Raw genomic sequence first — 26,628 nt, 5'->3', positions numbered from 1 at the left:
TCCTGATGCTGTAGATGATAGAAGTGAGTTATGGTGAGTAGAGTAGAACATACTGGCGCTGTAGATGACTACAGTGAGTTATGGTGAGTAGAGTAGATCATCCTGATACTGTAGATGACTACAGTGAGTTATGGTGAGTAGAGTAGATCATCCTGATGCTGTAGATGATAGAAGTGAGTTATGGTGACTAGAGTAGATCATCCTGATACTGTAGATGATAGAAGTGAGTTACGGTGAGTAGAGTAGATCATCCTGATACTGTAGATGACTACAGTGAGTTATGGTGAGTAGAGTAGATCATCCTGATACTGTAGATGACTACAGTGAGTTATGGTGAGTAGAGTAGATCATCCTGATACTGTAGATGACTACAGTGAGTTATGGTGAGTAGAGTAGATCATACTGGTGCTGTAGATGACTACAGTGAGTTATCGTGAGTAGAGTAGATCATACTGGTGCTGTAGATGACTACAGTGAGTTATGGTGAGTAGAGTAGATCATCCTGATACTGTAGATGACTACAGTGAGTTATGGTGAGTAGAGTAGATCATACTGGTGCTGTATTTGACTACAGTGAGTTATCGTGAGTAGAGTAGATCATCCTGATGCTTTAGATGATAGAAGTGAGTTATGGTCAGTAGAGTAGATCATCCTGATACTGTAGATGATAGAAGTGAGTTATGGTGAGTAGAGTAGATCATCCTGATACTGTAGATGACTACAGTGAGTTATGGTGAGTAGAGTAGATCATCCTGATACTGTAGATGACTACAGTGAGTTATGGTGAGTAGAGTAGATCATACTGGTGCTGTAGATGACTACAGTGAGTTATGGTGAGTAGAGTAGATCATCCTGATGCTGTAGATGATAGAAGTGAGTTATGGTGAGTAGAGTAGATCATCCTGGTACTGTAGATGACTACAGTGAGTTATGGTGAGTAGAGTAGATCATCCTGATACTGTAGATGACTACAGTGAGTTATGGTGAGTAGAGTAGAGTAGATCATCCTGATACTGTAGATGACTAGAGTGAGTTATGGTGAGTAGAGTAGATCATCCTGGTATTGTAGATGACTACAGTGAGTTATGTTGAGTAGAGTAGATCATCCTGGTGCTGTAGATGACTACAGTGAGTTATGGTGAGTAGAGTAGATCATCCTGATACTGTAGATGACTACAGTGAGTTATGGTGAGTAGAGTAGATCATCCTGATACTGTAGATGACTACAGTGAGTTATGGTGAGGAGAGTAGAGTAGATCATCCTGATACTGTAGATGACTACAGTGAGTTATGGTGAGTAGAGTAGATCATACTGGTGCTGTAGATGACTACAGTGAGTTATCGTGAGTAGAGTAGATCATCCTGATGCTGTAGATGATAGAAGTGAGTTATGGTGAGTAGAGTAGATCATCCTGATACTGTAGATGATAGAAGTGAGTTATGGTGAGTAGAGTAGATCATCCTGATACTGTAGATGACTACAGTGAGTTATGGTGAGTAGAGTAGATCATCCTGATACTGTAGATGACTACAGTGAGTTATGGTGAGTAGAGTAGATCATACTGGTGCTGTAGATGACTACAGTGAGTTATGGTGAGTAGAGTAGATCATCCTGGTGCTGTAGATGATAGAAGTGAGTTATGGTGAGTAGAGTAGATCATCCTGGTACTGTAGATGACTACAGTGAGTTATGGTGAGTAGAGTAGATCATCCTGATACTGTAGATGACTACAGTGAGTTATGGTGAGTAGAGTAGAGTAGATCATCCTGATACTGTAGATGACTACAGTGAGTTATGGTGAGTAGAGTAGATCATCCTGGTATTGTAGATGACTACAGTGAGTTATCGTGAGTAGAGTAGATCATCCTGGTGGTGTAGATGACTACAGTAAGTTATCGTGAGTAGAGGAGAGTAGATCATTCTGGTGCTGTAGATGACTACAGTGAGTTATCGTGAGTAGAGTAGATCATACTGGTGCTGTAGATGACTACAGTGAGTTATGGTGAGTAGAGTAGAGTAGATCATCCTGGTGCTGTAGATTACTACATTGAGGATGGTGAGTAGAGTAGATCATCCTGGTGCTGTAGATGACTACAGTGAGTTATGGTGAGTAGAGTAGATCATCCTGGTGCTGTAGATTACTACATTGAGGATGGTGAGTAGAGTAGATCATCCTGGTGCTGTAGATGACTACAGTGAGTTATGGTGAGTAGAGTAGATCATACTGGTGCTGTAGATGATTACAGTGAGTTATCGTGAGTAGAGTAGATCATCCTGATGCTGTAGATGATAGAAGTGAGTTATGGTGAGTAGAGTAGATCATACTGGTGCTGTAGATGACTACAGTGAGTTATGGTGAGTAGAGTAGATCATCCTGGTACTGTAGATGACTACAGTGAGTTATGGTGAGTAGAGTAGATCATCCTGATGCTGTAGATGATAGAAGTGAGTTATGGTGACTAGAGTAGATCATCCTGATACTGTAGATGATAGAAGTGAGTTATGGTGAGTAGAGTAGATCATCCTGATACTGTAGATGACTACAGTGAGTTATGGTGAGTAGAGTAGATCATCCTGATACTGTAGATGACTACAGTGAGTTATGGTGAGTAGATTAGATCATCCTGATACTGTAGATGACTACAGTGAGTTATGGTGAGTAGAGTAGATCATACTGGTGCTGTAGATGACTACAGTGAGTTATCGTGAGTAGAGTAGATCATCCTGATGCTGTAGATGATAGAAGTGAGTTATGGTGAGTAGAGTAGATCATCCTGGTACTGTAGATGACTACAGTGAGTTATGGTGAGTAGAGTAGATCATCCTGATACTCTAGATGACTACAGTGAGTTATGGTGAGTAGAGTAGATCATCCTGGTACTGTAGATGACTACAGTGAGTTATCGTGAGTAGAGTAGATCATCCTGGTGCTGTAGATGACTACAGTAAGTTATCGTGAGTAGAGGAGAGTAGATCATTCTGGTGCTGTAGATGACTACAGTGAGTTATCGTGAGTAGAGTAGATCATCCTGGTGCTGTAGATGACTACAGTGAGTTATCGTGAGTAGAGTAGATCATACTGGTGCTGTAGATGACTACAGTGAGTTATCGTGAGTAGAGGAGAGTAGATCATCTTGGTGCTGTAGATGACTACAGTGAGGATGGTGAGTAGAGTAGATCATCCTGATACTGTAGATGACTACAGTGAGTTATGGTGAGTAGAGTAGATCATACTGGTGCTGTAGATGATTACAGTGAGTTATCGTGAGTAGAGTAGATCATCCTGATGCTGTAGATGATAGAAGTGAGTTATGGTGAGTAGAGTAGATCATACTGGCGCTGTAGATGACTACAGTGAGTTATGGTGAGTAGAGTAGATCATCCTGGTACTGTAGATGACTACAGTGAGTTATGGTGAGTAGAGTAGATCATCCTGATACTGTAGATGACTACAGTGAGTTATGGTGAGTAGAGTAGATCATACTGGTGCTGTAGATGACTACAGTGAGTTATGGTGAGTAGAGTAGATCATCCTGATGCTGTAGATGATAGAAGTGAGTTATGGTGAGTAGAGTAGATCATCCTGATACTGTAGATGACTACAGTGAGTTATGGTGAGTAGAGTAGATCATACTGGTGCTGTAGATGACTACAGTGAGTTATCGTGAGTAGAGTAGATCATCCTGATACTGTAGATGACTACAGTGAGTTATGGTGAGTAGAGTAGATCATACTGGTGCTGTAGATGACTACAGTGAGTTATCGTGAGTAGAGTAGATCATACTGGTGCTGTAGATGACTACAGTGAGTTATGGTGAGTAGAGTAGATCATCCTGATACTGTAGATGACTACAGTGAGTTATGGTGAGTAGAGTAGATCATACTGGTGCTGTATATGACTACAGTGAGTTATCGTGAGTAGAGTAGATCATCCTGATGCTTTAGATGATAGAAGTGAGTTATGGTGAGTAGAGTAGATCATCCTGATACTGTAGATGATAGAAGTGAGTTATGGTGAGTAGAGTAGATCATCCTGATACTGTAGATGACTACAGTGAGTTATGGTGAGTAGAGTAGATCATCCTGATACTGTAGATGACTACAGTGAGTTATGGTGAGTAGAGTAGATCATACTGGTGCTGTAGATGACTACAGTGAGTTATGGTGAGTAGAGTAGATCATCCTGATGCTGTAGATGATAGAAGTGAGTTATGGTGAGTAGAGTAGATCATCCTGGTACTGTAGATGACTACAGTGAGTTATGGTGAGTAGAGTAGATCATCCTGATACTGTAGATGACTACAGTGAGTTATGGTGAGTAGAGTAGAGTAGATCATCCTGATACTGTAGATGACTAGAGTGAGTTATGGTGAGTAGAGTAGATCATCCTGGTATTGTAGATGACTACAGTGAGTTATGTTGAGTAGAGTAGATCATCCTGGTGCTGTAGATGACTACAGTGAGTTATGGTGAGTAGAGTAGATCATCCTGATACTGTAGATGACTACAGTGAGTTATGGTGAGTAGAGTAGATCATCCTGATACTGTAGATGACTACAGTGAGTTATGGTGAGTAGAGTAGATCATCCTGATACTGTAGATGACTACAGTGAGTTATGGTGAGGAGAGTAGAGTAGATCATCCTGATACTGTAGATGACTACAGTGAGTTATGGTGAGTAGAGTAGATCATACTGGTGCTGTAGATGACTACAGTGAGTTATCGTGAGTAGAGTAGATCATCCTGATGCTGTAGATGATAGAAGTGAGTTATGGTGAGTAGAGTAGATCATCCTGATACTGTAGATGATAGAAGTGAGTTATGGTGAGTAGAGTAGATCATCCTGATACTGTAGATGACTACAGTGAGTTATGGTGAGTAGAGTAGATCATCCTGATACTGTAGATGACTACAGTGAGTTATGGTGAGTAGAGTAGATCATACTGGTGCTGTAGATGACTACAGTGAGTTATGGTGAGTAGAGTAGATCATACTGGTGCTGTAGATGACTACAGTGAGTTATGGTGAGTAGAGTAGATCATCCTGATACTTTAGATGACTACAGTGAGTTATGGTGAGTAGAGTAGATCATCATGATACTGTAGATGACTACAGTGAGTTATGGTGAGTAGAGTAGATCATACTGGTGCTGTAGATGATTACAGTGAGTTATGGTGAGTAGAGTAGATCATCCTGATGCTGTAGATGATAGAAGTGAGTTATGGTGAGTAGAGTAGATCATCCTGGTACTGTAGATGACTACAGTGAGTTATGGTGAGTAGAGTAGATCATCCTGATACTTTAGATGACTACAGTGAGTTATGGTGAGTAGAGTAGATCATCCTGGTATTGTAGATGACTACAGTGAGTTATCGTGAGTAGAGTAGATCATCCTGGTGGTGTAGATGACTACAGTAAGTTATCGTGAGTAGAGGAGAGTAGATCATTCTGGTGCTGTAGATGACTACAGTGAGTTATCGTGAGTAGAGTAGATCATACTGGTGCTGTAGATGACTACAGTGAGTTATCGTGAGTAGAGGAGAGTAGATCATCCTGGTGCTGTAGATGACTACAGTGAGGATGGTGAGTAGAGTAGATCATTCTGGTGCTGTAGATGACTACAGTGAGTTATGGTGAGTAGAGTAGATCATCCTGGTGCTGTAGATGACTACAGTGAGGATGGTGAGTAGAGTAGATCATCCTGATACTGTAGATGACTACAGTGAGTTATGGTGAGTAGAGTAGATCATACTGGTGCTGTAGATGATTACAGTGAGTTATCGTGAGTAGAGTAGATCATACTGGTGCTGTAGATGACTACAGTGAGTTATGGTGAGTAGAGTAGATCATCCTGGTACTGTAGATGACTACAGTGAGTTATGGTGAGTAGAGTAGATCATCCTGATACTGTAGATGACTACAGTGAGGATGGTGAGTAGAGTAGAGGAGAAGCTGTGAGCAGAGCTAGAGATAGACATGATTCCAGCAGGAGGCAGTGTGGAAATGGATTGGAGATGGATGAGACGAGCTCTCCCATTCTGGGTCATCTGTCGGGAAAAAAAAAGATCAGTGATTGAAAAGATTTCCCCTGTCTCTGTCAATGTGTTTATTACAATTCAAGTCCAGTACCATGCAATGTGTGGGTGACACTGTTGATGACATTGCATCTAACCCTCAATCAAATGCTCTCTTTCAGCAAACGACTGCCTTCTACTCACCAAGTTGCCCAAAGTAAAGTGTCTTCGGAATGACAGGAGAGAAGGTAACGTAGTTCATTTGTGTGCGTGCTTGCATGTGTGTGTGTGTTGAGAGTATTTTATCCGTGCAGTACACAATTGTGTCGTCAACTTGAACACATACCATTGAGCCCACCACCAGTTGTCTTCTGAGAGGGAAGAGCAGCATTAGAGCCGAATGTTGTTATGAGGCGATAACAGTAGACCAGGAGGATGGTTCCTCTGATTGGAGCACTAGTAGCCTGCCTGTGGTAGATGATTACAGAGCACAGGGAAAAGCACCAGCTGTGAGCAGTGGTGTAGTGGTGTTGTGGTGCCTGGAGAAATGCATATACCCTAACTTGGCAAAATCATTCTCAAACGTCCCGCCTGGTGAACAAAACCCACTGGGCACACCCTGGTAGAATCAACATTGTTTAAACGTCATTTCAATGAAGTTACATTGAACCAGTGTGGACTAGACGTTGATTTGACATCTGTGCCCAGTGGGAAGATGCCTCTGTGTGAAACCTTTAATGTTTTAAATAGAAAACTGTAACAAATTGGGTGTTCTAAGTCCACAACAATGCTGAAACCACATCAGGAGATGTATTTTTGAGAGGGTGTAGTTGCCCTTTAATTCAATTGGGCACCTAGCAAGAGACATTTGATTTCTATACTGTAGTCTACAATGTAGGTCTACTGTAATGAACACACTGGGAGACAGAGAGCTGGTTTAAAGCGCAGGGCACAGCAGGTGTTTATTTAGTAAAGGACCACAGGAGGAGGCAGGTAGCTGGGTCCAGGGACAGGCAGAAGGTCATACACAGGGGGGCCAAAAAGGAAACAGTACAGGCAGGGAAAAGGCTAGTAACGTTATCCAGGAGATCAGGCAATAGGTTGATAACAGGAAATCTGATCTAAAGTACAGGCAAGGAATAGGCAACAGGTGTCATTAGTGAGGCAGGCCAAAACTATCATACACAGGAGAATTCAATTATGGGAAACCCAGTACTCCAAATAGAAGTGTGTCACAAAACAAATAATACCTCACAATGATGGGGTGCAAAGAACTGAACTAAATAGTGTGTGATAATGACATACAGGTGTGTGAACAGGTGATCAGAATTCAGGTGATTGGGATCTGGAGAGTGAGCTGCGTTCAGGGGATCTATGTGTTTGAGAGTGTGAGCTGGAAAGTGAGTTGGAAAGTGAGCTGCGTTCAGGGGATCTATGTATTTGAGAGTGTGAGCTGGAAAGTGGGCTGGAAAGTGAGCTGTGTTCAGGGGATCTATGTGTTTGAGAGTGTGAGCTGGAAAGTGGGTTGGAAAGTGAGCTGTGTTCAGGGGATCTATGTGTTGAGAGTGTGAGCTGGAAAGTGGGCTGGAAAGTGAGCTGCGTTCAGGGGATCTATCAAATCAAATCAAAGTTTATTTGTCACATGCGCTGAATACAACAGGTGTAGACCTTACAGTGAAATGCTTACTTACAGGCTCTAACCAATAGTGCAAAAAATGTATTAGGTGAACAATAGGTAGGTAAAGAAATAAAACAACAGTAAAAAGACAGGCTATATACAGTAGCGAGGCTATAGAAGTAGCGAGGCTACATACAGACACCAGTTAGTCAGGTTGATTGAGGTAGTATGTACATGTAGATATGGTTAAAGTGACTATGCATATATGATGAACAGAGAGTAGCAGTAGTGTAAAAGAGGGGTTGGCGGGTGGTAGGTGGGACACAATGCAGATAGCCGGTTAGCCAATGTGCGGGAGCACTGGTTGGTCGGGCCAATTGAGGTAGTATGTACATGAATGTATAGTTAAAATGATTATGCATATATGATTAACAAAGAGTAGCAGCTGTTGTAAAAAGAGGGGTTGGGGGTCACACACAATGCAAATAGTCCGGGTAGCCATTTGATTACCTGTTCAGGAGTCTTATGGCTTGGGGGTAAAAACTGTTGAGAAGCCTTTTTGTCCTACACTTGGCACTCCGGTATCGCTTGCCATGCGGAAGTAGAGAGAACAGTCTATGACTGGGGTGGCTGGGGTCTTTGACAATTTTTAGGGCCTTTCTCTGACACCGCCTGGTGTAGAGGTCCTGGATGGCAGGCAGCTTAGCCCCAGTGAGCACTACCCTTTGTTGTGCCCTCTTCATGATTGTCTTGGTGAAGGTGTGTTTGGACCATTCTAGTTTGTTGTTGATGTGGACACCAAAGAACTTGAAGCTCTCAACCTGCTCCACTACAGCCCCGTCGATGAGAATGGGGGCGTGCTCGGTCCTCCTTTTCCTGTAGTCCACAATAATCTCCTTAGTCTTGGTTACGTTGAGGGATAGGTTGTTATTCTGGCACCACCCGGCCAGGTCTCTGACTTCCTCCCTATAGGCTGTCTCGTCATTGTCGGTGATCAGGCCTACCACTGTTGTGTCATCTGCAAACTTAATGATGGTGTTGGAGTCATGCCTGGCCATGCAGTTGTGGGTGAACAGGGAGTCCAGGAGGGGACTGAGTACGCACCCCTGGGGAGCTCCAGTGTTGAGGATCAGCGTGGCAGATGTGTTGCTACCTATCCTCACCATCTGGGGGCGGCCCGTCAGGAAGTTCAGGATCCAGTTGTAGAGGGAGGTGTTTAGTCCCAGGATCCTTAGCTTAGTGATGAGCTTTGAGGGCACTATGGTGTTGAATGCTGAGCTGTAGTCAATGAATAGCATTCTCACATAAGTGTTCCTTTTGTCCAGGTGGGAAAGGGCAGTGTAGAGTGCAATAAAGATTGCAACATCTGTGGATCTGTTGGGGCGGTATGCAGATTGGAGTGGGTCTAGGGTTTCTGGGATAATGGTGTTGATGTGAGCCATTACCAACCTTTCAAAGCACTTCATGGCTACAGACGTGAGTGCTACGGGTCTGTAGTCATTTAGGCAGGTTGCATTTGTGTTCTTGGGCACAGGGACTATGGTGGTCTGCTTGAAACATGGTGGTATTACAGACTCAATTAGGGACATGTTGAAAATGTCATTGAAGACACCTGCCAGTTGGTCAGCACATGCCCGGAGCACACGTCCTGGTAATCCGTCTGGCCGCGCAGCCTTGAGTATGTTGACCTGTTTAAAGGTCTTACTCACGTCGGCTACGGAGAGCGTGATCACACAGTCATCCGGAACAGCTGATGCTCTCATGCATGCCTCAGTGTTGCTTGCCTCGAAGCGAGCGTAGAAGGCTCGTCTGGTAGGCTCGTGTCACTGGGCAGCTCGCGGCTGTGCTTCCCTTTGTATTCTGTAATAGTTTGCAAGCTCTGTCACATAAGACGAGCGTCGGAGCCGGTGTAGTATGATTCAATCTTAGCCCTGTATTGACGCTTTGCCTGTTTTATGGTTCGTCGCAGGGCATAGCAGGATTTCTTGTAAGCTTCCGGGTTAGAGTTCCGCACCTTGAAAGCGGCAGCTCTACCCTTTAGCTCAGTGCGAATGTTGCCTGTAATCCATGGCTTCTGGTTGGGGTATGTACGTACAGTCACTGTGGGGACGACATCCTCGATGCATTTATTGATAAAGCCAGTGACTGATGTGGTGTACTCCTCAATGCCATCGGAAGAATCCCGGAACATGTTCCAGTCTGTGATAGCAAAACAGTCCTGTAGTTTAGCATCTGCTTCATCTGACCACTTTTTTATAGACTGAATCACTGCAAGCAATGCAGGTGCTTCTACACCTGCATTGCTTGCTGTTTGGGGTTTTAGGCTGGGTTTCTGTACAGCACTTCGAGATATTAGCTGATGTACGAAGGGCTATATAAAATAAACTTGATTGATTGATTGATTGGTGCTTCCTGCTTTAATTTTTGCTTGTAAGCAGGAATCAGGAGGATAGAGTTGTGGTCGGATTTACCAAATGGAGGGCGAGGGAGAGCTTTGTACGCGTCTCTGTGTGTGGAGTACAGGTGATCTATAATTTTTTCTCTCTGGTTGCACGTTTAACATGTTGATGGAAATTTGGTAGAACTGATTTAAGTTTCCCTGCATTAAAGTCTCCGGCCACTAGGAGCGCCGCCTCTGGGCGAGTGGTTTCCTGTTTGCTTATTTCCTTATACAGCTGACTGAGTGCGGTCTTAGTGCCAGCATCTATCTGTGGTGGTAAATAAACAGCCACGAAAAGTATAGCTGAAAACTCTCTAGGCAAGTAGTGTGGCCTGCAATTTATCACAATATACTCTACTTCAGGCGAGCAAAATCTAGAGACTTTCTTAGATTTCGTGCCCCAGCTGTTGTTTACAAATATGCACAGTCCGCCCCCCTCCCTCATGTTACCGGAGTGTGCTATTCTATCTTGCCGGTGCAGCGTGTATACCGCTAGCTGAATATCCCTGTCGTCATTCAGCCACGATTCTGTGAAACATAGGATATTACAGTTTTTGATGTCCCGTTGGTAGGATATTCGTGATCGTACCTCATCCAGTTTATTGTCCAATGATTGCACGTTGGCGAGTAATATTGACGGTAACGGGCAGCTTTCCCACTCGCCTTTTCCGGGTCCTGACCAGGCATCCGGCTCTTTGTCCTCTGTACCTGAGTCGCTTCCTCTTGCAAATAACGGGATGTCGGCCCTGCTGTTTTTTTGTAGAATATCTTGTGCGTCTTGTTTTTTGAAGAAAAAATCTTTGTCTAATCTGAGGTGAGTGATCGCTGTCCTGATATCCAGAAGCTCTTTTTTTGCTGTAAGATACGGTTGCAGAAACATTATGTACAAAATAAGTTACAAATGTGTATGAGAGTGTGAGTTGGAAGAAGACGTTACATCTACAGTGTACATGTGATGGCAGAGTATCCAAAACAAATGGATCCCGATTGATATAAATCATTATAATATAATTGTGCCAGGAGGCCTACTTTGCTGTCATAATTTAATTGGGAAGGTTTTTTTGTGAAACCCTATAGAAATGTCCAGTCAAACAGCGCATTATGACTGAACTGCACACAACAAAGTTCAACTAAGACTTCGGACCAAAGTTTTTCAATACCTGGTTTGCATACCCATTGCTGTCTTCGTTAGCATTTACTGGCAGATATCATAAGTTTAAAAACGTCTTTCCTAACTACTCTAGTACACCTTATGTCCACCAGATGCATCAAACTCTTCGCGTTTCAGCGGAAGTCATTAATTGTCAATGTAGCAGTCCGCAACTCTACGTTGGGGATGCCGCACTAGGTTGCAGTGCATTCTGTGTACCGCATGCTTTCAATATTTTCAGCTTGTGCGTTTGTTTACCGTGCAGTGGTACAAACGGAAGTACAGTCACAGACTTGAACTAGCTAGCGTTTAGCTACTGGAAAGCGAAGCACGTGTGTGAAGTACGGGAAATCTTGGCTAGATATATGGAAAAATAAAATGCATATGCATCTGGTGGACATCTTGGGTGAAAGTTCGCTGAAACTGTCGTCATTCAGCCACAATTCCGTGAAACATAGGATATTACAGTTTTTAATGTCCCGTTGGTAGGGTACTTTGTGCATGATTTCTCTATTCTACTACATAGGCTAATTGATACGGTGGATACTTCCACTACATTACTTTGATACACATCTTTGGGGATTCAGAAGTGAGAATATGTTATACGGCATATACTGTACCTGCGTAGAGCCCCCACTACACCGCTGGCTGTGAGACAAGAGAGTAGATTCAGGGAGGTGTTGACACGAGAGGTTTGGATATGAGTGTTATGTGGTGATGCTATACAAGTAATCTCACCCCTTCACTTTTTCCACATTTTGTTGTGTTACAGCCTGAATTTAAAATGGATTAAATGAAGATGTTTTTGTCACTGGCCTACACACAATAACCCATAATGTGAAAGTGGAATTATGTTTTTCAAAAAAATAATAATTAATAAGCTGAATTGTCCTAAGTCAATAAGTATTCAACCCTTTTGTTATGGCAAGCCTAGATAAGTTCAGGAGTAAAAATGCACTTAACCAGTCACATAATAAGTAGCATGGACTCACTCTGTGTGCAATAATATTGTTTAACATGGTTTTTGAATGACGACCTCGTCTCTTTACCCCACTCATACAATTATCTGTAAGGTCCCTCAGTCGAGCAGTGAATTTCAAACACAGATTCAATCACAAAGACCAGAGAGGTTTTCCAATGCCTCGCAAAAAGAAGGGCACCGATTGGTAAATGAGTTTTTTTTTAAGCAGACATTGAATATCCCTTTGAACATGGTGAAGTTATTAATCACACTTTTGATGGTGTATCAATACACCCAGTCACCACGAAGATACAGGCATCCTTCCTAACTCAGTTGCCGTAGAGGAACGAAACCACTCAGGGATTTCACCAAGAGGCCAATAGTGACTTTAAAACAGTTACAGAGTTTAATGGCTGTGAAAGAAGAAAACTTCACAATACTAACCTAATTGACAGAGTGAAAAGAAGGAAGCCTGTAAAGATTTAAACATTTTCCAAAAACTGCATCTTGTTTGCAACAAGGCACTAAAATAATGTGGCAAAGCAATTCACTTTTTGTCCTGAATACAAAGTGTTATGTTTTGGGCAAATCCAATACAACACATTACTGAGTGCCACTCTCCATATTTCCAATTATAATGGTGGCTGTATCATGTTATGGGTATGGGGGGTTGAGCCTGGTTCAGTCTGCTTTCCACCAGACACTGGGAAATGAATTCACCTTTCAGTAGGAATACAACAAACACTGTATTTAACCATGGCAATGTGACTGGAAATATGGTTGACTACAAACAATGTAGTTATTCCCTCCGTAAGGCAATCAAACAGGCAAAACGTCAGTACAGAGACAAGGTGGAGTTGCAATTCAACGGTTCAGACACGAGACGTATGTGGCAGGGGCTACAGACAATCACAGATTACAAAGGGAAAACCAGTCACTTCACGGACACCGACGACTTGCTTCCGGACAAGCTAAACACCTTCGCCCGCTTTGAGGATAACATATTGCCACCGACGCGGCCCGCTCCCAAGGTCTTACTCACGTGGCCGACGTGAGTAAGACATTTAAGCGTGTTAACCCTCACAAGGCTGCCAGCCACACCCTCAGAGCATGCGCAGACCAGCTGGCTGGAGTGTTTACGTACATATTTATTCTCTCCCTATCCCAGTCTGCTGGCCCCACTTGCTTCAAGATGTCCACCATTGTTCCTGTACCCAAGAAAGCAAAGGTAACTGAACTAAAAGACTATTGCCCCGTAGCACTCACTTCTGTCATCATGAAGTGCTTTGAGAGGCTAGTTAAGGATCATATCACCCTAGATCCTCTTCAATTTGCTTACCGCCCCAATAGATCCACAGACGATGCAATCACCGGGGGCACACTGCCTGCCCTCCAGGACACCTATCATCCAGAAAGCGAGGTCAGTCCAGGTGCATCGAAGCTGGGACTGAGAGGCTGAAAAACAGCTTCAATCTTAAGGCCTTCAGACTGTTAAATAGCCATGACTAGCCGGCTACTCAACCATGCACCTTAGAGGCTGCTGCCCTATATACATAGACATGGAATCACTGGTCACTTTAATAATGTCTACATACTGCTTTTTTTCATATGTATATACTGTATTCTATTCTACTGTATTTTAGTCAATGCCACTCCAACATTGCACGTCCTAATATTTATATATTTCTTAATTCCATTCTTCACTTTTAGATTTGTGTGTGTTGTTGTGAATTGTTAGATACTACTGCAATGTTGGAGCAAGGAACACAAACAAGGAACACTACATCCGCAATAACATCTGAGAAATATGTGTATGTGACCAATAACGTTTGATTTGATTTGAAATCTACACTGGATTTGCTTTCCAAGAAGACAGTGAATGTTCCTGAGTGGCAGGAACATCCAGTGTTACAGTTTTGACTTAAATCTACTTCAAAATCTATGGCAAGACCTGAAAATGGTTGACTAGCAATGATCAACATCCAATTTGACAGAGCTTGAAGAATTTTGAAAATAATCATGTGCAAATGTTGCACAATCCAGGTGTGGAAAGCTCTTAGAGACTTACCCAGAAAGACTCACAGCTGTAAAAGCTGCCAAAAGTGCTTCTACAAAGTATTGACTCAGGGGTGTGGATATTTATGCAAATTAGATACTTATGTAAATTAGATACTTCTGTTTTTCATTTTCAATATATTTGCATAAATTAAAAACATGTTTTCACTTTGTCATTATGGGGTATTGTGTGTAGATGGGTGAGAGAAACAATTGATTTAATCCATTTTGAATTTAGGCTGTAACACAACAAAATGTAGAAAAAGTCAAGGGGTGTGAATACTTTCTGAAGGCACAGTATGTGTCATAGATACATCATGATCCCATCTAGACAACGTGTGAATCTAGTTTGTGTATCTCTATAATATATTCTATCAACACAAAAGGTTGACTGCTATACAGTCTGAGCACCACTAAACAGAAAACTATTAGATTGCATTATGAGTCATTGTTTTCAGGAAACTCATATGTCATGATGATTATTTTGCAGCTCCCTTTGTCACCTTTTATATAAATCCACAGGGGTGTTCTCAGTGATGCCATATAAATAGCTTTTAAATAGGCTAGTTTTAAAAAGCAAACTGAAAAACGCTGAAAAGCAGCATGTGCAGCTTGCTAGTTAAAAGCCCTCCACCCTTTCTGTCTGTGCTTGTCTGTTAAGGCAGAGAGTCATCAGATTCAGCACATTATACAGTCTGAAATGAAATATAAAGTTGAAAAGCTGAGAGGTGGAATCAGACAGTAACGAGATGCAGATTGCTGTGTGTGGATAGAGGTGCCCCAGCGCTCAAAGGCGTTTGAAGTTCCCCTGATAGGTGGGTTCAGTAGAGGGGTAATGGATATGAACCCCATCTCACCTCACAGGCTGACAATCTGACATCCCAAAATATCCAAAAGCAGCTTCACCTAGTAACACCAAGGAGTATGGATACTATCTGACAGCATCCACCTCAGGTACTGTATAATACAGGAAGATATGGGGCTGTTTTGATCATTGTTGAAGCCTTCAGTGTCTTAAAGTATTTCATGGTAGACTGGCGCAATAGACTGTTGTCATTGCCAAACATTTTCTTGTACTTTTATGTATTTTATGTTTATTCCCCTAGTTGTCATTGTACTCAGTGCAAGCGTGACTGAAATACATGAAACCTTCTCTTGCAAACAAACCTAAAACCCAGTGTACCTTCTTGACTTGTTCTCAGCCTGTGACAGATAAGGGGGGGTGATGTGACAGAGGGGACAGAGCATGGTTCATATCGTAAAGCCTCTTCTAGAACTGTGATTAGGAGCCCTGGTATGAAGAAGAGAGAGATAAATACATTAATAAACAGCAAAAAAAGAAACGTCCCTTTTTCAAGACCCTGTCTTTCAAAGATAATTTGTAAAAATCCAAATAACTTCACAGATCATCATTGTAAAGGGTTTAAACACTGTTTCCCATGCTTGTTCAATGAACCATAAACAATTAAGGAACATGCACCTGTGGAACGGTCGTTAAGACACTAACAGCTTACAGACGGTAGGCAATTAAGGTCACAGTTATGAAAACTTAGGACACTAAAGAGGCTTTTCTAATGACCCCGAATCACACCAAAAGAGAGATGCCCAGGGTCCCTGCTCATCTGCGTGAACGTGCCTTAGGCATGCTGCAAGTAGGCATGAGGACTGCAGATGTGGCCTGGGCAAATAATTGCAATGTCCGTACTGTGAGACGCCTAAGACAGCGCTACAGGGGGACAGGACGGACAGCTGATCATCCTCGCAGTGGCAGACCACGTGTAACAACACCTGCACAGGATCGGTACATCCGAACATCACACCTGCGGGTCAAGTACGGGATGGCAACAACAACTGCTCGAGTTACACCAGGAACGCACAATCCCTCCATCAGTGCTCAGACTGTCCGCAATAGGCTGAGAAAGGCTGGACTGAGGGCTTGTAGGCATGTTGTAAGGCAGGTCCTCACCAGACATCACCGGCAACAACGTCACCTATGGGCACAAACCCACCGTCGCTGGACCAGACAGGAGTGGCAAAAAGTGCTCTTCACTGACGAGTCGCGGTTTTGTCTCACCAGGGGTGATGGTCGATTCGCGTTTATCGTCGAAGGAATGAGCGTTACACCGAGGCCTGTACTCTGGAGCGGGATCGATTTGGAGGTGGAGGGTCCGTCATGGTCTGGGGCGGTGTGTCACAACATCATCGGACTGAGCTATTTGTCATTGCAGGCAATCTCAACGCTGTGTGTTACAGGGAAGACATCCTCCTCCCTCATGTGGTACTCTTCCTGCAGGCTCTTCCTGACATGACCCTCCAGCATGACAATGCCACTAGCCATACTGCTCGTTCTGTGTGTGATTTCCTGCAAGACAGGAATGTCAGTGTTCTGCCATGGCCAGCGAAGAGCCCGGATCTCAATCCCATTGAGCACGTCTGAGACCTGTTGGATCGGAGGGTGAGGGCTAGGGCCATTCCCCCCAGAAATGTCCGGGAACTTGCAGGTGCCTTGGTGGAAGAGTGGGGTAACATCTCACAGCAAGAACTGGTAAATCTGATGCAGTCCATGAGGAGGAGATGTACTGCAGTACTTAATGCAGCTGGTGGCCACACCAGATACTGACTGTTACTTTTGATTTTGACCCCCCCTTTGTTTTAGGGACACATTATTCCATTTCTGTTAGTCACATGTCTGTGGAACTTGTTCAGTTTATGTCTCAGTTGTTGAATCTTGTTATGTTAATACAAATATTTACATGTTAAGTTTGCTGAAAATCAACGTAGTTGACAGTGAGAGGACGGTTCTTTTTTTGCTGAGTTTAGGTGAAGCTTTTCAGTGATTGTCTGTTTGGAAATATGGACCTAGCTCATCTGAAAACGCCATTGATCTGGCAGGGTGGCAGGAACATCATCAAACAGTGAGTGGGTGTGGGTGTATAGGTGCACCACCCATACATAAAACATGTATGCACGCATGACTGTAAGTGCATTTTGGATGAAAGCGTCTGCTGAATGGCATATATTATATTAAGGGTGAAGGGGGTGTGGGGGGAGGATGAAAGAGTGTGGCGATGAGGAGGGGGGCTGAAGGGGCTAGGTATGGAGTGGGTGATGGTGTTTATATATGACAGCGTTACAGTTTAATGGAACCCATTTGGACGGGGCCTCTGCCACACTATGATTGCTCAGTAGGTTGCTCGTTGTAATGACGGATAGTCCTCAGGGCCATTTACGTGTGCAGCTGTGAGTTTTTTTAGAGCGCTGCAATCACAGGTCTGCCTGTCGCGACCTGCCATTGTTTGCTATCATTTTTCATTCGGACCCTGCGATTGATATTGGCTTTTACGGGTCAGTTATTAACATGGGTGGCAGGTAGCCTAGTGGTTAAGAGTGTTGGCCCAGTAACTGAAAGGTTGCTGGTTCAAATCCCTGGGCCGACTAATTGAGAACTCTGTTGATGTATCCTTGAGCAAGGCACTTAACCCTAATTGCTCCTTTAAGTCACTCTGGATAAGAGTGTCTGCTAAGTTACTTAAATGTAATGTTGATGAGGGAGCACATTTTAATGGAATGGGATGAGGATTTGAAATCTGTAGCCTACAAGTGCTGTTAGAAATAGCTGTTCTCGTGTATGTCGTTGTGGCGAGACAGGAGTGTGAGGCATTATGGGTAATTAGATTCCAGCTGTACTAATGAAAAGCAGAGACCTCTAATCTCAAGACGACAACTACCAAGATTCCACCCATAACAATAAGAACTGTCTCTCCGATAATACCTAATCAAGTGAAAAAGTCATTACAACACCAATTAGATTGTATCTTTAAACCAATTCAGGGGTTTTCTCAAAAACAAATGGTGTCACTAGGCTGTTGTTATGCAGTCCTCTTTTTTTCCCTGGAGCGGGAGGTTTCATTAGCCACCCTCAGTGTTCCACTACAGTGTTGATGAGCGTGTTTGTGTGTAGGGCCTGGGTGTAGTTAACAGTCTTTAATGCTACAAACAGCAGAAACTGTTATGCAATGTCCCCTCTATCAGGCTTTAGGAGTGAATGTAATCACTATGCACACACAAATTCTTTCTTCTCACTCTCTCTCTCTCTCTCTCTCTCTCTCTCGCTCTCTTTCTTTCCCTCTCTCTCTCTCTCTTTCTCTCTCCCTCTTGCTTTCTCTCTCTCACTCTGGTCTGTAAAGGCATCTACCGCAGCAACCCTCCTTTAACACGAGCTCTGTTCTGTACAAAGTCAGGCTTCCCCTAGCAACTGTTGAGGGGAGGTGAGCTCAGCCATCCATAAAATAAAGTGTTATTGAGGATGAAATGGGTTTTTTAATTGGCTGGAGTCCCGGCGTAGTGCGGAACTTACAGGGGAGTCCTGCAATTTCATACAATGACACTCCGTCCTATGTCAGGGGCTATTGATTTCGCTCTTTAGACCAGACAGAATGTCTGATCATTGAGACTTCTTAACAGTGTGATGTCCCCATTTAGACCCTCATCTCTAAGGGCTGTAATTGCTTCGCTGCACCATAAACAGACACAAATGGCTTTTTTAAAACCTCCCTTGTCTCCACGCATGAAATGGTCAATACAGGGACTTCACAGTGTTCAGAGTATCTGAGAAGAAACACTTTCAACATCATATTTGACAGTGGTTGAGTTTAGACACGGTGGTTGGGTTTAGACACGGTGGTTGAGTTTAGACACGGTGGTTGGGTTTAGACACGGTGGTTGGGTTTAGACACGGTGGTTGAGTTTAGACACGGTGGTTGAGTTTAGACACGGTGGTTGGGTTTAGACACGGTGGTTGAGTTTAGACACGGTGGTTGAGTTTAGACACGGTGGTTGGGTTTAGACCCGGTGGTTGAGTTTAGACACAGACAGACACAGGTAGGTAGACACACGTGTATAGTGCACACACACACAGCAGTGGTTAGAGATGAGAATCTCCCTTTCTTTTCCCCTCTTTGACAGGTCTGATCCGCTCCAGGGTTCGTGGGGCGGACGCGGCTAAGGCCGGGGTCCTGACCTTCCTGGACAGTCACTGTGAGGTCAACAAAGACTGGCTGCCTCCGCTGCTCCAGAGGATTAAAGAGGTACAGTACAGGCAGTGACACATCCTACATCTACAGTAATAGTACAGGCAGTGACACATCCTACATCTACAGTAACAGTACAGGCAGTGACACATCCTACATCTACAGTAACAGTACAGGCAGTGACACATCCTACATCTACAGTAACAGTATAGGCAGTGACACATCCTACATCTACAGTAACAGTACAGGCAGTGACACATCCTACATCTACAGTAACAGTACAGGCAGTGACACACACTACATCTACAGTAACAGTACAGGCAGTGACACATCCTATATCTACAGTAACAGTAAGGCAGTGACACATCCTACATCTACAGTAACAGTACAGGCAGTGACACTACATCTACAGTAACAGTACAGGTAGTGACACATCCTACATCTACAGTAACAGTACAGGCAGTGACACATCCTACATCTACAGTAACAGTACAGGCAATGACACTACATCTACAGTAACAGTACAGGCAGTGACACATCCTACATCTACAGTACCAGTACAGGCAATGACACTACATCTACAGTAACAGTACAGGCAGTGACACATCCTACATCTACAGTAACAGTACAGGCAATGACACTACATCTACAGTAACAGTACAGGCAGTGACACATCCTAGGCGTACTCTACACCTTCTGATGGATAACCCAGAATAGAAAGATAATCCACCCCATTCACCTCTACCCTTTTGACATCATTCTCCCTGAACAAAATAAAGTTTCTTGGGATCTTGAGACACTAACTGCCACCCTCCAATGAACTCCAATGTGTATTTCTCCTTTTTGACAGTATACACTACACACTAACCTGAAGGAAGAAAACCCTCACCCTACTCTCCTACACATGCGTTCTCTTGTTGGCATATTTCTATATCTCCAGAAATGAATGATAAACTCCCTCCTAGTTTGTGTTGAAGTGGAGCATTGTGTGTTGTGAACTGTCAATCTCAGTGACCAGCACCAACGCCACTCCAGAGCTCTTAGTGCTGCTGACGGTAGAGTGGTGTGACTGGGGTGAAAATGGCAGCTTACCTTCTGCTGTTCCGCTGATTGCCCCTAATCTGGAATAAGTGCAGGACTCCCTCCATTTACACCAACAGCACTCTTCCCTCTCTGTCTCTGTCTCATCCCTCCATCTCCCCATCTCCCCCAGGCTAAGACAGAGGTTTGACGGTTGACTCTCTCTCGCCTTAAAAGCTCTTATACGGACATGCTGCTTTCTAAACATTGAAAGAGGCCTATGACTAATGCTGGGGGGCTTACATGTTATATTCAATTATATGCTAACCTTAATGCATGTCTGACTTCAAAGTGCTGTCTGAATCTTAATGCCCTGGTGCAGTTGCCGATGTCTGCCCTTAAGTTCTCGAAAACTTGCCAACATTATTTCGGGTTTGGCACTGCGAGGCATATCCCAGGAAGTTATAAAATATACAGTATGTGTTAATACAGGAAGCTCTTGTCTACAAACAATCAAAATATGAAAAGAAGCAGGATTGATTTTGTTCTGAGGGAGTCATCCATCACTGTCCTCATGTATACATATTTATTTCAAAATGTATTACTTATTGATTTGTGTAAATGCAGGCACAAAGACAGATGTATAGTATTCACGACACACCACACTGCTGTAATAGACCATTCCTCTCAGAGCCGCATAATGTCTGAGAAGAGAAGTATATTTGCAATTGGTTGAAAGGGATTTGATGACTATGTATTCTTGTGTCCTGGGAAACATACCCCTGCAGTCTTGGGAAGGATGGGTGTCGGTCAAGGCAACTCACCTTGACTGAACACCATGAGAGAGAGAGAGAGAGAGAGAGAGAGAGAGAGAGAGAGAGAGAGAGAGAGAGACAGAGAGAGAGACAGAGACAGAGACAGAGACAGAGACAGAGACAGAGACAGAGACAGAGACAGAGACAGAGAGAGAGAGAGAGAGAGAGAGAGAGAGAGAGAGAGAGAGAACAAATATTCTTGAAGAAGAGCATGTGTGAGACATGAGCTGAACGGGATGCTGAAGCTGAGGAGGCAAATCAAATGTCAGATGATGCGGTCAGACCGTCCTGGATGCTACCTGTGTGTGTGCAGGCGTGTGTGTGTGTGTGAGCAGCTGAAGATGATTCTGTTGTGGGCTTTGACTGCGACTGGGCTTGTGTCTGCCTGTCAGCGCTAACTAGTTTGTGTGTGTGTGAATGCTGACTGGTGTGTGAGAGTGTTTGTTTGCATGGGTGTGTGTGTGAAGACTATTTCGAGACTTTCACACACCGCCCGTTAACCTCCTCTTCACTCTGTCTGACCTGATCAAAGACACTGATCGATGTACAGTACCTTAGATTAGCTGGGCAGCCAAGGGTGAAAGACAATGAGCCTGAGACACTGTCACCTCTTTCAAGTAATGCTAAGGGCAGTTCATCAAGAAATGCAGCACAATGTATCACATTTCCTAAAGGTAGGCATTCTACCATGTTATTTCCTTGTCCTCAAGCGACTCCAGAGCATTGACTGAAACATCATCCAACCTTCTGTGTGACCTACTGTATGAACATAATGCATGTTTAATCAGTGCCCTGCAGCACATCAATGTCCCTCATTACACCCACACCTTCCTCATTAACTTCAGCTGCTGAACTGTAAATACTGAATACTGAATCGCGTCCCGTTATTACCGTATGTCCCATTGTTACTGTATGGTTTGAACATGGTCTCTGACTCCAGTCTCTCTCTTGTCTCCCCAGGACCCCACCTGTGTGGTGAGCCCAGTGATCGACATCATTAACATGGATACATTCGCTTACGTAGCAGCCTCCTCTGACCTCCGTGGAGGTATAGAGCTATTAGGGCTTGACCTCCCCGTCTTCATCGCTCTCTCCACATCTATGTCCCTCCCTCTCTCATCTCCAGCCCTCTTTCCACCCCTGTCTAGTGCCTCCCTCTCTCATCTCTTCATCTCCAGCCCTCTTTCCACCCCTGTCTAGTGCCTCCCTCTCTCCAATGACTCATCCATCTGTTCATCCCTCACTCCTGACCCCATCCCTCTCTCCTTTCACTTTCCCTCCCCCAGGCTACCAGGTCTCCATCAACTGGCTAGTTGAGGCTATGCACATATACGCACACACACACACACACACACACACACACACACACACACACACACACACACACACACACACACACACACACACACACACACACACACACACACACACACACACACACACACACACACACACACACACACATACACAGTTCCCAGAGAACTGGATACGACAATTAATGGGGCTGATACTCCTAGGCCTCAGATTGGATATTTAAATTATTGAAGGAGCCATCTGTCATAACATGAAAAAGTTGTGGTGTCAATAGAGCCACATCGATCCACTGAAACCCGGCCCTGCCTGCCTGCAGACTGCTGCGCTAACACTCCTGGGTCTGCCTGCCAAATCAGACCCTCTCTCTCCCCTGCACACACACACACACACACACACACACACACACATACTGACACGCGCACAGAAACACATGGGCACGCATGCATTCGCAGACGCACACACATACACACGTCTATACTCACACACACATGCAGACACATCTACACATACAGTAGGTATGTACTTTATCAATTGAGCAAATATGCATTGGTCTTCTCATGCATATATTTGGAGACATCAAGGGCACTGCATCTGTCTCAGGACAAGACGGGATGGGCTGGGTTATTAAAAAGCTCTTGTGTAAAGGTCATTCCAAAGGGTCAGGCCAGATCAGCCATTAGCCAATGATCCATAATCAGCCATAATTAATCATTTGAGTAATTAAATAGGAGACGTTAGCAAGAATGGTGGCTGTAATTATTGACAGTGTTCTGTCAGAGATGAATAAAGCATGTGGAATGGGGCTTCTGTGGATGTGGGGCTTCTGTGGATGTGGGGCTTCTGTGGATGTGAGGCTGCTGCAGCGTTTATAATCGACCCCGCCTTAACAGTCCACCCTCCTCCTCACCCCTCTCTTCCCATTATCCTTTTGTTATTAATCGTTTGGTCCCCTTCTCTCTGACCTGCACTGATTTCTCCTGACCCATTTCCCTTTCTTTTCTCAACTATTGTTCTTCCTCACTCTCTTTCCATATCTCTCCTTCTTCTACATCTTCATTCTGACCTGCAATGCTCTCCTCCTGACCCTCCCCTGACTTACCCTCTCTCTCTCTCCCTCCCTCTCTCCTTCACCCTCCCTCATTCCCAGTTCGTGTTGTGATTATCTCTCTCTCGCTCTCTGCCGCAGGCTTCGACTGGAGTCTACATTTCAAGTGGGAGCAGTTGTCTGCTGAACAGAAAGCCAGGAGAGCTGACCCCACCGAACCCATTAAGTAAGTGAAAGGAGGCATAAAGACGGATATTAGGGGATGGTCTGGCTGCAGATGAGAGGAGAGGGATGGAGCGATGGAGCAGGGAAGTAGGAGACGAGGGGGTGCCCTGCTTGCCTGCCTGGCCATCCATCTCTCCGTCCTCAAGTCCAGTGACCGGCAGCATGCAGCCATGCTTTTTCTTTTTCATCTGATGGAGCAGCAGGGGAATGAATTCTCTCCCTGAGGTCTTTCACTGCACTGTGATCTAAACAGTCCATCAGGGGAGAGAGAGGGAAAGGCGGACTAGAAAGCAGCACCTGAAAGAGGCAGTTAAACCATTGATCGCTGCAGAGATAGCAGCAGCACGATTAATGAGAAAGCAGCCCAAAGGAGTTCAGAGGAGACCAGACCACAGCCGACTAAAGCACCTTTGCATTATTTCTTCCAAAGAGATGTGATCCTCTTTAGTTCTCCTGGCCCCAGATGGCTCTGAATCCGGGGCAGATTATTTTAATGCTTGGCTAGAATGATTGATTGATCTCTCTCACACATCTCTCTTTCTTTCACTCTCTGTCTCTATCTCTGTTCATTTCCCCTCATAATTATAACCCAGGTACAGGAAGGAGCATCTTTTCTAAGAAAAGACTTGATACTGTTGTCACTCTGCATAAATGCTAATGTGTGTTTCCATGATGAATATTCACCATGCTGTGCGGGGCTTGAGAGCCTTGGCTCCTGCCAGTCTGACACACCATGCAGTACGTCAGGGCTGGGGACAGTGTCACAGAGATGCTGGGCTGTGGGCTAACATCTTCCCTCCACTTGAGAAATGAGGTAGACAGTGAGCCTCTCCACTTGGCTCCCTCAGCCCTGCTCAGGGCAATCTGGAGGGCCTCTCTCATCTCCTCCTCGCTTCTTTCTGTTTTGTTCCTTTTCCTCCCCTCCCATCGTTTCCTCTTCACACTTCTTGAAGAGGAAACTCCTGATCTCTCCGTCTCTTCCTCCTTTCTTCCTTTCACACCTCTCTTCTTCTCCTTTCTCCCGTTCTGTCTTCTATTCTTTCTCCCCCCCTCGTCTAGTTTCCTATTCATACTTCTTTACTCATCTCTCTGTGTGTACTTCCATCCTTCATCCCTTCCTCTCTTATCATCTTCTGTTCTTCTCCTCTCCCCTCTTCTCCTGATGAGTGTCTATGGTCCACTACCCTACATCCCTCCGCGCCAACCCCAAACCCCTGAGCTGCCAGTGGGGGTGTTAGAGTAATGAGATCCCCTAATAGCCCAGGCACAGACCCAGGCCTGGTAGGAACTGATCCCACATCAGGCTCGCAGTGTGGCCCATGTGCCACAGACTGGTGCAGCGTCACATGGAGTCTGCTCCTCACTCTGGCACAGATAGACAACCAGATAGAGACGTGGTTAAGGACGCGCGCACACACACGCACACAAACACACACACAGACACTGTAGCAGCCTACTTACCATGGAGTGGTGGGACTGAGACGGCATCAGAGCTGGTGTTGAAAGAGGCTAAAGAGGCACAGATGGTGGGAGCATGGGGTGCCTGTGTGTGTGTGTGTGTGTGTGTGTGTGTGTGTGTGTGTGTGTGTGTGTGTGTGTGTGTGTGTGTGTGTGTGTGTGTGTGTGTGTGTGTGTGTGTGTGTGTGTGTGTGTGTGTGTGTGTGTGTGTGTGTGTGCATTTCACAGGAGAACGGGCTCGTCGTAATGACTGGAGCGGAATCGGTGGAATGGTATCAAACGCATGGTTTCCAGGTGCTTGATGCCATTCCATTTGCGCCGTTCCAGCCATTATTATGAGCCGTTCTCCCCTCAGCAGCTTCCACTGGTGCATTTGCGTGCATGCATGTGTGTGGTGTGTGTGTGTGCAGTGTTCACGAGTTAAGGGCAGAGGAAACAGATTCACTACGATGCATTGCCATTCACTCTTCATTGTATCCACTCAATAATACACTTCACTCAAAAAACACTGCAAACTACACTTCACAGAGCATTTTGAGTCACAAATGTGTCATTATCCACCATCTTCCAGCTCTTACTAACCTGCCGCTTGTCCTATAGCTGCCTACACATCATCATCCAGTCATTCAGTCAGTCATTCAGTCCCATCATCATCTGTTTTGTCATGGTGGGGGGAGTCTATTTATGGACAGTCTGAACAAAGTGGGATCTGAAAATGGAGGCAGCAACAGTAGTTAATGGCAGACAGCAATAACTAAGGAGGATTTGGTGATGTGCCTCAGGGTTTTACAGCATTGTCCAACGATAATGATTTCCTCCTGTAATGCTCTGTTCGGTTGTTACAACAACACTCATTCAGTCTGGCAGATATTTATGTTGCAGCAGGCGAAATATGCAACAAAGGATGTCTCTCGCTGCAAAATAAAGAAGCATCACGTTGTCTGTTTTATTGTGTGAGCTTTCTCATTTGGCTTTCTCATTAAGCTGTTTCTGACTTTATGCTGATATACATGTTTAGTAGACTGAATCAGTAAATCATTAATCATTATGTTTACTATCAGAAATAGTATGTCCTGATGCAAGGCTTGAAATGCAGGAGGAAAACATGCAGCCTAAAGCTATTCAGGATGCAGCCAAGGTCATCGTCGGCGAGGATTGTATTTTGTCCACCAAAAGTATGTGGACACCTGCTCGTCGAACATCTCATTCCAAAATCATGTGCATTACTATGGTTGGTCCCCCCTTTGCTGCTATATCAGTGGGGCCTTGCTTCCATTCAGCCACAAGAGCATTAGTGAGGTCACGCACTGATGTTGGGCGATTAGGCCTTGCTCGCAGTCGGCATTCCAATTCATCCCAAAGGTGTTCGATAGGGTTGAGGTCAGGGCTCTGTGCAGGCCAGTCATGTTCTTCCAGACCAATCTCGACAAGCCATTTCTGAATGGACCTTGCTTTGTGCACAGAGGAATTGTAATGCTGAAA

General features: G+C 44.4%; 1 protein-coding gene across 1 annotated transcript in view; it reads left to right on the top strand.

Annotated features, from left to right (window-relative positions):
* LOC120019747 (polypeptide N-acetylgalactosaminyltransferase 14-like) overlaps positions 1 to 26,628 on the top strand; it is a 137,724-nt gene that overhangs the window by 89,417 nt on the left and 21,679 nt on the right. The window contains exons 5-8 of the mRNA XM_038963174.1: positions 6,198 to 6,263; positions 19,205 to 19,326; positions 22,065 to 22,152; positions 23,605 to 23,689. Coding sequence (XP_038819102.1) covers positions 6,198 to 6,263; positions 19,205 to 19,326; positions 22,065 to 22,152; positions 23,605 to 23,689 — 361 coding nt within the window. The remainder of the gene's footprint in view (positions 1 to 6,197; positions 6,264 to 19,204; positions 19,327 to 22,064; positions 22,153 to 23,604; positions 23,690 to 26,628) is intronic.

Source organism: Salvelinus namaycush, chromosome 24 (genome assembly GCF_016432855.1).
Source record: "Salvelinus namaycush isolate Seneca chromosome 24, SaNama_1.0, whole genome shotgun sequence".
NCBI classification, from domain to species: Eukaryota; Metazoa; Chordata; class Actinopteri; order Salmoniformes; family Salmonidae; genus Salvelinus; species Salvelinus namaycush.
This window is presented reverse-complemented; position numbering and strand designations above follow the sequence as displayed.